The sequence below is a fragment of the Styela clava genome, chromosome 14, assembly GCF_964204865.1.
Source record: "Styela clava chromosome 14, kaStyClav1.hap1.2, whole genome shotgun sequence".
NCBI lineage: Eukaryota > Metazoa > Chordata > Ascidiacea > Stolidobranchia > Styelidae > Styela > Styela clava.
The window spans coordinates 4511535-4525671 of record NC_135263.1 but is presented as its reverse complement, the minus strand read 5'-3'; the positions used below and the strand labels follow the sequence as shown (position 1 = coordinate 4525671).

At 37.0% G+C, this 14137-nt stretch overlaps 1 protein-coding gene across 1 annotated transcript; it reads right to left on the bottom strand.

The window, feature by feature from the left end:
- Nucleotides 1-1853: 1853 nt before the first annotated feature.
- LOC144432032 (contactin-associated protein 1-like) lies at nt 1854-13791 on the bottom strand. The gene is made up of 8 exons (XM_078120042.1): nt 13729-13791; nt 10289-10367; nt 9099-9221; nt 8236-8364; nt 7337-7497; nt 6301-6430; nt 3712-3894; nt 1854-2284 (listed from the first exon to the last, which is right to left on the bottom strand). The coding sequence occupies exons 1-8, from the start codon at nt 13789-13791 to the stop codon at nt 2280-2282; spliced, it is 873 nt and encodes a 290-aa protein (XP_077976168.1). The 3' UTR covers nt 1854-2279.
- Between the last annotated feature and the right edge of the window lie 346 nt (nt 13792-14137).

Genomic DNA, 14137 nt, shown 5'->3' with positions numbered 1-14137 from the left:
GTATATTCAATTTTAACTCGAAACGTACCCATGGATCGTTTTTCTGAATTCTTATTCTTTTTCCACAACTACGATTACTTTCAGCAAGATGATTGGAGCTATGTAAAACACATAACGCGACATTGGCCGGTTTTTGTAATCCTTCTCTCGGTACTCTTTATTTCCCTTCAAAATCTCAGCACATAACTTTGAAAAACGTTCAAAATTTTTCATTCCCAGTATAGCTACCTATAAAGTCATTGGGATTGCAGAACTTTTTAGTACTGGTATATTTTTCGCCCATTATTGAGCTCAGGCGTCTCAAACAACTTAAACTAACTGAGCTTCGAGTAATTAGTTTTCAGCTGAGGCTTTTCTTTTAGAAACGATAATTCAACTGAAGTAGAATATTGTTCTTACTATAAAACTGAACTGCTAACTCCAATAGGCACTAGAAGTAATCTATTACCTGTAATCCAGAGTTGATAACTTGAGCGGATCTGAGTACAAACTTTGACCCTGGGGGCATAATTTGTTGGGGATCTCATATCGCGAAAATCCTTTATTGATTGTAACGATCGTTAGAAGTTGCCAAAGGCGGTAATTAAATATCATTTCTATTAGTTTATTTGGGGAGGCACACGTTCAGGTTCACTCGATTAAAGGGCGCTCCATAAGTATGTGTACTAATATGGAGGTAACTAATTTTGTTCGTCTACTTTACATCAAGTTGTGTAAACGGACTGAAGTCTATGCGCAGGGTGTATATTCACTTGGCTAACACAGACAGTCCCCGAACTCGAAATAGAACTAAAATAGAGACATATAAATAAAATTCGGAAAAACCCTAACAGGGTACACACACTACGGGAGTACTAAATTTTCTTATAAATTACAAATCACCACCCCCAACAGATCAAATCTTGTCAGGAATATAAAATAGGTTCATGACATGAGGTCCGCTCGAAAACCAAATCGCGTTTTAATCGGGGCTGTGGAATCTGTCGGCTTAACATGATTTTATTGGTACTGAAACTAGAGTCGTGTTTTCAAGTTCAAGAGTCTGAATTTCATATTCCAAAAGTGTGAGATAGTATTTAGATATTTACTAACTATTAAACCTTGAAGGCCCCCTTCTTTCCTCTGAGTCAAAATATACTTCAGTAATAGGTCTGGAGTCCGATGTAAAATTTCCCAGACTCAACGCTCCAGAAGTGTGTGTAATAATATGGGGGTAAATAATTTTGTTTTCCTACTTTACATCAAGTTGTGTAAAGGGACCGAAACCCATGGGCTTGACTTGACATATTCACTTGACTCACACAGACAGTCCCCTAACTCGTAATAGAACTAAAATAGGGAAAATCGGAACAAAATTATGGCCTGACCCTAACCTGGTACACACTCTACGGAAGTACCCAATTTTTATGTGACAAACGATTGCGCAAATTCTGCAATATATAACTCAAATTTGGAGTTATTTTGTCAATATGGGTCTGGTCTAGGAATTCACTGGGTGAGGATGCTATAGAACTACGTGGGCCCCTCTAATTAATATGTTACTTAAAGTTCATCCCTTTTCTCGAAAATATAAAAATAAGTAAAACGAATTTTATGATATGAACTAATTTATTATTTAGGCTGCAGTATCATTTGGCACGCTCATGGTTTACTTGAAAACCAACTAAATTAAAGTTTGCACCGGGGCTTCAAATTCTAAGTTTGTCATTTACTTGTATCAGAATGATATTTACAAATTGCAGGGGATTTGTATTTCAGTGCCCTAGTTATGGACGCTTCGAAATGGAGGGACCAACCAAGCGGTGGGCCACGAAAGCGTTCAATGGCGGTGGTCCCAACAAACCGGTGTCACGAAAGAGTTCAATGGGGGTTCCAACCAATCGGTGGGTCGCGAAAGGGTTCAAGAGGGGGCGCGGTAAAATATTGTTTGGCATTAACTTATATTAAAATAAAATATCGACCAAATTCGAAATATTTGGAACCAATGCTGAGACCCGTCACTATCACAAAAATAGAGCCAAGGTTCGATCTTATGTGCGAAAATATGCGAGCACATCGGTATTATAAAATAAAGATATTGTCTATTTTATTGTTCTTCATCAAATAGTTTCTGTATTATTAAATTTTACTGTATTTCAGTGCCTCTTTCGATTGTTTTTTGGCATGATTGGAATTAAATGACTGAGAGCTGTCTCTTGTGGTTTCTTTGAAGATGTAAATTTCTGATTGCTGATGCATGAATATATGAGAGAAAGCAATTCCTCAATTCTTCAACGAGCTTAGGCTGCAAAAATTAATGAAGTATTACAAATGTAGCAACACACTCGTATGATATAATGTTAGAATAAATGATTTTCACATTTATCCCAAGGGAAAGGGAAGCCGATAACACGACTTAGTGCCATATGGGGTTACGCCACCTACCAGTCCAAATCGAGTTTAAGATTTGTTAGCTAAGTTTTGTTTCAGAGGCATCAACCTAATTGGTTAAAGGAGCTTTAATCGAACGGGGTTACGTTAAACACCCTACGACTACGAGGAGTTCAGCAATCATCTAGCACAGGAGTGTGCAACCTGCGGCCCGCGTGCCAAATGGGGCCCAGAATAAAAAAATGTGCGACCCGCGGAGAGGTGCGAATTTTGAATGGGTGCGTGCTTTTCAATTTAGTTTTCAATTTAGTTCAATCTGGTACGGGCGAGTAATCCCAATCCCTTTTGTTGCAAAGTCTATAACTGTATCCAATTTATTATCTATACCTATGACATTGCAATGCCCTAACGGCTAGCTTGTGAGAAGCAAACAACGCCTGTCATAAGATATGTTAAATTAAGGTGCGGCCCGCGGCTTTACCCAGTTATTTGTATCTGGCCCTCCTGTATTAAAGGTTGCACGCCTCATCCTCCGGGATGCTAACCTAGGAGCCTTAGTTTAAGCTTGTTCAGGTTAGCAAGCATAGAATAACGAAATCAATAAGATAAACGGCCAAATTCCAATTTGATTGTCTCAGAAAAAAAAAATCATTCTCAAAGCAGTAACGGGAAAGACAAATGCTATTTGCCCTTTTCACAACTCAAATGACTTGTATTGAGGATGCTTGTAGCAAGGCTTACTCGAAAATGAAATGTGCCAGTTGCCAGTTAGGGTTAAGCGTTTCAGGCGGGAAATCTCTATTTCAAACCACTGCCACTTTACTAAATAGGCTGGGTATTTAAAACTCCTCATAATAAATGAGTAACTGCAGTTCTTGTAAAAGATGTGTTTCTGGAGTTTTGTGTGTCTAAATCTAACTATATGGCTGATTACGGTTAATCGCTCGATGGGGAAGAACCAATCTGGGCTATTGACTAAAAAACGACTAAAATTTAAGCTAGTTATCCCTGAACGGCAATTCTAGCATGGCTCGCATATGAAAACCACTCACTTGATTTTCAGTCTGGGTTTTGTACATAAGGTGTGGATGGCTTGGGTCAGCCAAAAAAAAATTCCAAAACCCATTATAGCATGCGTTGATTAACTTTTCATTATCTTGGAGGTGAGAGCTGGAGTTTGAGTAACAATATTCTAAACCGCGGCCAGAATCGGCATATTGCCTATTCAGTAATTTTAGGACTCCACAGTTATGGAATCTGAGGTGCGATGCGAGTATGTACTAGTTGATTAAGCCGAGTGTTGCGATTGTACTAACTGCTTGTAAAAATGGAGAAACTTACCTTCACCCCAGCATTCAAGCTTGCCAAGTGTGTGCCATACAAATTCATTAGACTGATTCAAATCACCGAATCTGAGCTCTTTCACAGGTAATTTTGTCTTATCAGTGAGATAGCCTTCATCTGTGCCCTGAGTTCCACTGCCTGCGTCGCAATTACATTTATACTTGTTGTTAATGCAGGTGCCTGGAATTACAACACATAGTCTGGTTTTATCTTTGTAGTGAATATTTTAATTGAATTGTATTATCAGACCAACATAACGTCCTAGCAACAGATAGATAACTTAAATCTCATTCCTAATAGTAAATAAAACAAATGGTCTAAATTCGGTAAATTTCATCTAAATTTCAAAAAAGCTTCATAAATTTTTTTCACTAAACTAATTTAATCACTTGTTCATTCAGTGGTAACCTACCAGGGTTCACGTGAACCAAGGGCCGGCAACCAACTTGCCTAATGTTTAAACATGTTCATGGTTGCCATCTTGTGCCATATTTGGGAAACGCGAAACAACGAAAATGGGTTAGGAGGATGGGTTTTGAACTTAAATCTATATGCTACCTAAATATATAACCATATTAAGAATAAAAAAATATCTAATGCTGTAAATTTGACCACAAACACAACGTAGAACCATTTTTGGTCATCTTTTCGAAGATTTCTTAGTGTTACGTCAATTTGACGCTGTAAAATGTCTCCATAACAATCCTACAATGTCAATTGTTCTTCTAGTACAGCTTGGAACTGAGGAGTAGGGCATTAATGAGCTTGACGAACGAAAATTGTTAACCAGAAAATAGAAGGGGCCATTGAAGCGAAGTTGAGTCGGCCGGTCATTTCGACGAATAAATACAAATTTTCATCTGTGACGTGATAAGGAATGCCATTGTCAAATGGTTAATTATGACGATCAGAATGAACAACTTACTTCAGAAGCAACTCGGAACCGGTATACTTGTCTTCAAGGACAATTTAATGTGCTATAAATGTAATTTGGCAATAATGGAAGAATATCAACGTGTTAGGCTAAGATTCTACTTAAAAACGCGACCTTCAAAATTTCCTACCTAAAATATTAGTGAAAATAGTAAGTACCGGTATGTTTCAATGATTGTGTGCCAACTTCTCATAAGGCGCCGTGTTAGATGGCCGAGAACAATAGGCAAAAGATGGCGTCCATTGTCGGAGCGTTGCCTCGCTTTTGAACCTACAAACCCATGCAGTGTAATAAGAGGTGCGGTGGCGGGCGCATATGGCATCCAGTGTAGGTGTACGCACCTTAACACATGGCACGATGCCTCACATCGCCGAGCGATTAACATTGTCTCTAGAGTAGACTCTAGAGCAGCGTTTCCCAAACTTTTTCGGCCACGGAACACTTACACTTTTCATCTTGCCTCGCGGAACACCAAAAAATGAAAGGGTAAAATTGATCACAAAAACGGTGTAATGTAGCGGTTCCCAATGGGTTCTCGTGGCGAGTTGCCAAATGCGCTGCCAAAACTAACAGAATTGTGTTGAACATGCCTAAAATATGATTGAATATTTTACATATTGCATTTATTATAAATGTTTTATTGTTTCTTAATTTAAATGCTGTGTATATGGATCAATTCATTCATTTTACCAGGCTATGTCGTTTACTTCCCATTACGTAGTGTTTGCCTCTACTGTTACGTCTAATGGAGATAGAAGTACTTGCCGCAATTTTGTGAGCTGCAGAACTGCGGTTTTTTTATCTACTAAATAGAGCAAAAATGAGTAATTTTTTCAGCATTTCAAGTAAAACCAGGCAGGGATGGAGGAAGAATTGACCTTTTGCCTTTATTCTTTAATTTGACCTAATTGTTTGCCTATAGCAAATCAAAAGGATTTTTCTAAACTTGAAAATGAACTTAACAGTCAACAAGCTTGGCCGACGGTTAACGTAAATGCTACTACGCCGCCCAAGTAGTCCACTTTAGGCCGATGGTGACATGATATCGAACGGTCAATTGGCCGACAACTTCACGTTCCATTTTAGATGTAGTTTTTATTATTTTTCCACGGAACACTTCGAAGACGCTCGCAGAACGCTAGTGTTCCGCGGAACACAGTTTGGGAAACGCTGCTCTAGAGAGATCAGTTTGAAAAAACATTTTTAAAAACGGTTATCGGAGAACAATTTGAATAAGAAAATTGGTCTGATGGCGGTTAAGAATTTTATAAAACTGATATTCGTCTATTTTTTAATCGATTGGATTAAAATAAATTAAAAATACGTACACGTATTTTGCTTGTAGGGCTAAAAGTTCAAATTTCACGCAATTTAAAATCAATTAATGACGTCATAATAATGCAGTTTACATAAAAGTGACAGGCCTGTTGTGACGGTGACGGTGTCATTGTCAAAGAAAGGCCTCACAAATGGCGTACCCGGGAGCCACTCGTGGTCTAAATCCGGCGCCCGATATAAGACGTACAATTTTAGAGGTTTTCAACCAAGCATGACTTTGCCAGTTCGCTTCATTCAAATCCACAACAACAATAAAAAATTTTACTACATTGGTCAGCAGCAAATTATCTTTTATTTAGATGAATTCAACTAACCGGTCTCTCCACAAGCACAATAATCATCTCTCCTCGAAGTTGATCCTCCCCAATAACGCATTCTTTCTCCATCTCTGGAAACCCCCCAAGCATAGCCCCAATACAAAAATAGGGTTTGAACACATCTTGCCTAAAGAAATATGGTTGCGATAGTAGTATGCTCATGTTATTGTATCTTACAAATCACATCGTTTCTGAATCATTTCGAACCCGACTGGAATTATTCAACTTCGTGCTTTATTTGTATATCATTGTTAGTTTATAAAGCAGCCAATACACGATGAAAATGTTATTTCGGCGGTGAAGGACTGTTTAAGGAATGCCGTCTTGGCGGTTGTCGCGTCATGCCATCGCACTTCTGATCACCCTGCATAGGTTTTGCATATTCGAATTTTTTGTGGCATAATTATGTTCGAGAGGATTGCTGAAATCCTCGATTTCGCGAGGGGGTTCTCGCAACCGCTGGTTGGTTCTATCAAGTCCATGCATCTGAAACAAATGACTTGTTAACTATTCCCGTACTTATCATGGACTAGTAACCGGATGATAGGCCGTGTTGGCGTGTTCCCCCTATTAGATGATAATCAACTTCAAATCTTCATATACCGATTCTAAAATTTGCTTCAGCATGATTTGATTTGTGCGCGTGATAGAGTTTTCTTGAAAGGATTTTTAAAATCTATCTATTCTTGTATTTCGGAGTGCAAAGTCAGTTGTTTTTGGGAAAGATTTTAAATTATTGGGTAACAGTTAGCCTAAAGTCCTAAACTATTTGAATCACCACTTTGCTCGGGCTATAACTTCTTAGCGCTATTGCTCTTATCGCTCCTGTGTGGTTTCATGGAAACACACAGTTAGAAGTTTTAGCCAAAAATGCAGTGTTGTGCAAACGTAGTCCAAAGACCAATCTCGTGAAATTTAATTCTCGCAAAGCTCAATTTTCTCGCATTCACTCCATTTGTCAAAATAGCGTAAACTTTTTATTCCGATATGCAAAAGTAGATCATTAAATTAAAATATATTAAATAGCTCTCACTTTTATAAATTGCCTGCATTCACGTGATTGTTCGATAATTCCGATAATTTGCTCTCGATTCAAATTGTATCTCGGAATCCAGGAATAGCAGCCCATATCCCCACAAATGTTTTGAGTTGACTTTATTTCCTCCATTTCAGCATGTCGAATTTCGGTGATTGCTGAAATATAGGATAAGATTTTCATATTTATTTCGGGGGAGGGAAAGGTGATAAGTCTCAATTATATAGCGTGTGACGACTCTCGCCTGTTTACCAGTCCGTGTCGAGTATGAGATTGTTTAAAAAGGTATTTGTTCCAGATGTGAACCACCCTACGCAGTGAGAAGTCCAGCAATCATCTGGGAAATAAATATCCCCAACGACATACCCTGCGTCGGTTCACAGCTTGTGCATCTATATTCTCTAGGAAAGTGGTTTTGAACTTTCATTCTATAACGCAAAAACAAATTAAATCTAAAAGACAGAAGACTGTACCATACACTAAATATTTATATTTTAATAGTTGGGAATTTTTATCTAATTTGGTGATGAATCGAAAATTTTGAGAGCAGATTTTGCTTATATTTCAGAATTTTATAATTCGAAAAATAAATAAAAACATCTCAGAAAGCAGAGTAAAAGCATTGTGGGCGCAAATTAGGAAAATGAGAGTTGTTTCAAATGATTCACGGCATCCTTTTTTTGAACTTTTTAAGCAAAAATTTTCAAGGGTGAACTTTTATTGTCTGAGAATAGACCTTTGGATCACTTGAAAAAATTATGATGACAAAAGCCAATGATTTCACATGGCAAGGAATATAGTGGTGTTGAAAACTTTTACCGATTCAATGTTTTTTTTTCAATGTTATGAGTCAGAGTTGAATCAAACGAATGATTATAAATTAGACCTAACCATACCTTTTCCACTTGAAAAATCACAATAAACTTTAAATGTAGTCAGATCTATGAGCGAAATTAATGTGTAAAATCCAGATGTTATGGTTGTGTTACGCTGCCTCAGTTCATGACAGGTTGTGGATACATTGCCTGAAAAGTAAATAATATGTGTAATATGATCAATACTGCGTGAAAGAATAATCTTTAATTTTTTAAAATCAACCTATTAGTTTTGGTCAAACTGCATCTATTATCGGGCGCTGCAAAGGTCAGTTTGTTTAGATAATTTTTCTTACTTTCGACAATAAAATTAGTAGCTCTATTTTTTTCAAATCAAATTCAAAAAAATGGCTAATTTATTGGGTTTCGGCCCGAAGAATATCTGTGATATTAGTATACTTAATAAACCATAAAATATCATCTTACTACAACTTATTTCCTGAATGGAAGCTGCTTGATTCCTTCTCGTTAAAAAGTTACCAATTTCGCCCAGGTTAAATCGCACACCTCGTTTCAGAAGTCCATTACAAGTTGTTACACCTGGCTGAAACCAAGATGCATTGGGAAATAATGATGAATATTATTCAGTGTTATATGAACGTGTGGAGTTATAGAGTCCAATTTACGTTAGTGCAATGCTGAAATTTATAGTAACGAAGGTCGCCCATAGTTTTAGCTTAGGCGAATATATGGGCGAACAAGCTTGACGAAATGAACATATTCCCTTTTAGTTATAATAAATCAGCCAAATTTTTGGATGAAATATTGGGTTTCATAAGATTAAATAGGAGAGCGAAAAATACTGTTCCTTCTTGAAATATACCACGTTTTTGAATTCATTTATATTCACCTTAGAATTATATTTCTATCTACGTGTCACCTACCTTCGTAAACGCGAAAATCACAATAAACGTAACTGGGCAGATTACTGCCTTCAGACCGGATCAGATAGTAACCAGGTTCCGTGAGTCCGTGTACCTCCTTCAGTTCTTCACAACCTTTAGCGCCTGGATATTAAATGAATAGACTTTGTTAGAATAAGGTTGGAAAGACGCCTAGTCACACTTGTCCTTCCATTCTATGCATCTGTAACGGTAATGTATTCTCATAACCCCATATAGATAGGGTTAGCATATTTTTTTGACTTCAAAGCGGGACGCCTCCTGTAACTTTACAGTTTCCGATTTTACTACATAGGCCTAGATTTAAGCCATCCGGGCTGTCTTCATTGACCATATTGTCATCGAGAGTTCATGCACATATTTTCTGTCTAAATGTCGGGTTCAGTTCGAAAAATAGAAAGGAATAGACGCTAACGATACAAATGATCCGAATTTAGATTTTTTTTATGTACAGCAAAAGAAATAAAGAATAATGAAATAGTCTGCCGTTTTCGAGCATTGAGAATTTACTTATTCGCCCAAGCATGCTTTTCTGTAGATAACACCTTTAAAAAAACGTTGTTTAATGTTACATTCACGTGAACATCCGAACAGGACCAATTAAAATTGATTTTACATGTGATTTGTTACAGTAGGCTAGTGTTGCGCTACACAGCAACAACAGAAACGAGAACATGTCCGTGTATTGTGGTGGATGGCTGAACGCAAAAGCGGGACTTTTGGCTGACTTGTCGAGACGGCGGGACATGACGCTAAAAAGCGGGACGTAAGGTAAGCCTACATATGGATAGCCTGCAACTAACGTATTTCACGCGAAGTTAATAAATTTATGACATCATACATCAATGGATGACAATTTCTGTTATGACGTCACAGAGATTATTTTGTAACTTATGACGTCAAAATTAACATAGAGTTTTTGTTTACTCTGGGTGATAATGAAAATTATTTCCAATTCCCATTTCAGTTGATTGGCGTTATCCTATTAGCCTAACATTGTTAATTAGCTCTCAAGCGTTCGGAGCGAACGTACTGTTGCACCACTGATCCCTGTGTTATTTCAACGGTGCATTGTTAATATTCGAAATTATGAAATGCAGAAAACCGAATACCTTCAGAATACAAATTACTACAGAATACTAAAGTAGACAAGACTTCATCCTTTTACCTACCAAGCATTTTCATTATTTTTGTTTGCAGTTTTGTAACATTCACTTCTGGGCCTGTCTCCCCTTTGACACCTTTCATTCCCTTTAAAATAGGAAACAATTATAATAATTTAATAAAAGAAACAAAGGGCAGAAGGGGCGATTGGCGGGAAGATGAGGAGAAAAGAATGGCCGAGTAATGACCAGAGTGGTCTGGCAGTCACGGAAGAACTTGTCAGCGATTGCTCGATGTCATAATACGCCTTCGCTGATACATGAAATGTATAATGGCGTCATAAATGGATTTGCAAACTGCTTGAAACACGAAATTTTAGTCAGGGTAAGAGTAGAATGTATAATAAGTTGAGTTTGAAAGCACTTTAAGAGACTAGATGCTGTGATATCAAACCCGACGTCATATTACCCGTTTGTAGTCGCGAGAGGGAGGGGATCCATGAACCAATTAATAAATAAATTTATCATTCATTTTTTTTAAATCAGCCGGTATGAGATAAAAAAAGATCCGATAATGGTAGAATATATAATGACCTAAAAAAACTCAAGTTTTTCAAATATAAACAAATTCATTTATTTATCCTTCTTTGATTATTTAACCTTCCAAACGTAAAATAAATGAGAAAAAAATTATTAGCTTGATTGAAGAATTAAATAAGTATCATGTTCGAAAATTCGAAACCCTTTATATTTTGGGACAGATCTCTGAAATTTAAAAATAAATCATATATGAATGTCTATTCGATCGAATGTCGAGTCTAATGGTAATAGACTTGCCTAATGGTAAATACGGCACTGGCCCCAAGGTTCGTCCGAAACCGAAAATTTGTGTCTGCGGGGATTTGAAATAGAGCTGTGCAGTCGAGAGTCGAGTTTAGACATGTTTTCACCGGAGCCGAAGTGGTAAATGGGAATTATTTTGAATTCCTATTGAGTTGCAATTTCACACTTTTAATAGTAATAATAGAAATCAAAATAGAAACCAAAATAACAGAAACTAAAAAAAAAAAATAGACTCTCTCAACGGTTTATCCCTGACATGGGAAAACCACGCCCCGCGTACCAAATCTGGCCCGTTGTGTAATTCAATCTTGCTCGCCTGATGCTGCCATAATCAAACTAATTCCAAATTTTAATGTTTTATCTAAAAAATAGCTCAAGGAATTTGTTGAGATCGTGATTAAATCTAGCACTAAATCGACACAAGACTTATTGTTTTATACTTTTACGTTTGTAACACTGTAAATATTGTTCATAAAATGTATCGTTTTACGTCACAATTACATAGCCCGCCAGTCCAGGTAGGCAAACTTTTGACCCCTGGTCAAAAACCTTGCCACCCGTGCCATGTTTAAGCTAAAAATAGCTCAATAAATTTGTTGAGTTTGTGATTAAAACTAGTTTTGACTCGAGGCTTATTGTTTTCTACTTTTAATTTTGTAACACTGTGGATATTCTATCCAATTAAAGAGTCCAGCTGCACACTAACACAAATGTATTTCTTTAACGTTTCGTCCGACCAGAGTCAGACTTTCTCAGACAAGCAGTTTACAACAATGGCAAGATAAATAAATTTGAAATCTCAAATCAAGTATGACGTAACAATGCATAAACATTTAATTTGCATTCAGTCGTAGAAGTAATGATGGAAAAATTAGAACCACAAATATCAGTGAGGCTTATTTCAGATGTGATTAAAAAAATTTATTATTGCAATTAAGAAAATGATGGGTAACTAAATGTAATTAAGATTATGAGCACTTAGAAAACCTGGTTACATGAGGAAGTAAACCAACAGAACATCTGAGAAGTATTACAAAAAGGAAATATGATTTAGTATGAAGGTATGCCGCGGATTGAAAATCCCCGTGTCCGGAAAATACGCCGCAGGAAATTTCGCCGTAGGAAATCTCGTCGCATGAAATTTCGCCACATTGGAAAATTCGCCGCATGAAAATTCGCGGCACGAGCATTTTGCTGTAAAACAATTATTTGTGATAAAAACTGTTAGGTTTAGGGTTAGGGTATACTCTTGAAGCGAACACTTTTTACTGCGATACAACGTCGTCCAAACGTTTTGCATGGGTTATTCCTTGACCCTACCCTGATAGCAAGAAAAGTATTCAAAAATGTGAAATTAAATTAACCTTTTTCCGATAGCTGTAATAGTCAAAGTACTATTAAGGGTTAATCTTTCTAATCTTTCGCTGTCTAGTTTATTCTGTATACTAATAAGGACAGCTTTGGGAACAAACGTAACGTAGTCCTAGTTATTTTTGACGATTTGAGTTTTCGATAAAAGCTATTTCAACTCGGGTTCCACTAATCAAGACTAAATTGAATAAAACGGTCAAAAGATAGTAACTTTGGCTGATGTTTCAGAATATATCACTCATTTTAACCCTACCGATACGGTTCATTGCGTTAATGCACTTTTCAAGGTCATAGAATGAGATCAAAGTGAAAGAATACTGAGCCCAAAATTATTAAAATCAAGATCAAATGTAAGAATATCGAGGTTAATCCTACACATGAAAAGGCAAGAAAACATAATATTGCCAAACAGGACAGCTATGCTGAAATATATGAACACGAAAAAGCCTTCTAGCTTTTCAGCATTCTAACGTAAAATACAATCTTATTACCAACTGAAAATTTCAAAGCAATTGGTCCAGTAGTTAAAGAGAATTTCACAAGAAGTAGAAGAAGAAGAAGAAAAATACCAAGAAGAACAATAACGACAACATAATACCAGAATGATTCATAGGTAGACTTGATAAATACTAAAATTGGGCGTGGCCCAATTAAAAAGTTTGAGAACGACTGTTCTAGACTAGAGTATATTCGTAACTTTAGTGATTCGCGGCTCAAACTGCTTGGCCCCAGGGTGCGCGTTTCACGTGGGAAAAGATTCCGCTGTTCGAATGTTACGTTTCCAATAGTTCAAGCGTGCGTGTGACTTTAACTGAATAAAGTATCTCACGATGGCGGAATGCATCACATTGAAATTCGATATATTCATTGGAGAATGGACTATTTGTTATTTTAGTTGGTTTTGTGGTTAAGTTTTTATTAAGTGATTGTGTTTTGATTGCGGTAAGGAGAGGGGAAAGACCCGGGTTCGAGTCCTGGTTCGTTTGAATATCGAAAAAATGGTAGAATTTTGAAACCGGGAGATTCGTAATTTCCCCTACAAACTGTATTCCAGTTAACGGTTTTCCGGTTGTCAACAAAATCGACTGCAAGGCAATGAGTTACTACTATTCTTGCAAAAGCAAGTCATTCAGAACGTAAATAATCATCCCGAAATCAAGCAAATTTGATTTTTCGACATTTTGCCGGTAATCTGATTGTTCCGTTATCACAAAACAACCGTTTCTCAAATGATTGTTTAATGGAAGCGTCAAGAGAAAAGCAGATAAGTTTATGACCCGAATGGGACATCTTACCACTGTATGTGGTTTAGCTCCTTCGGAAAGCCTTTTTGGACACGGAATAAACCTATGGATCATTTTGTATTCTCGTCTGATTCTGTTAGGAAAAATATCTTTTCTGTTTGAATACTGTACCAATTACATAAATTCTGTACCAATTTTCAGTGGTTGAAGCCTCCCTTTCCCCAACATTTATCTGCTTGAAGCGGTGGTACGCCAATTCGATGCTGTAACTCTTAAGCGTCTTTGAGAAGTGTACTGCTATCTCTTTCCCATTTATTAATTTCAAAATTTTTTGGGGATTTCAAGAGATTTGTTTTCTTGCTATTCGCGACGTCGCTGCTATTTATGTTCTATCGTATAAAAACACCGGGACAACAAAGGAATTAAGTAAATGTGGGTTTTGCAAGTTTAGTCGGTAATC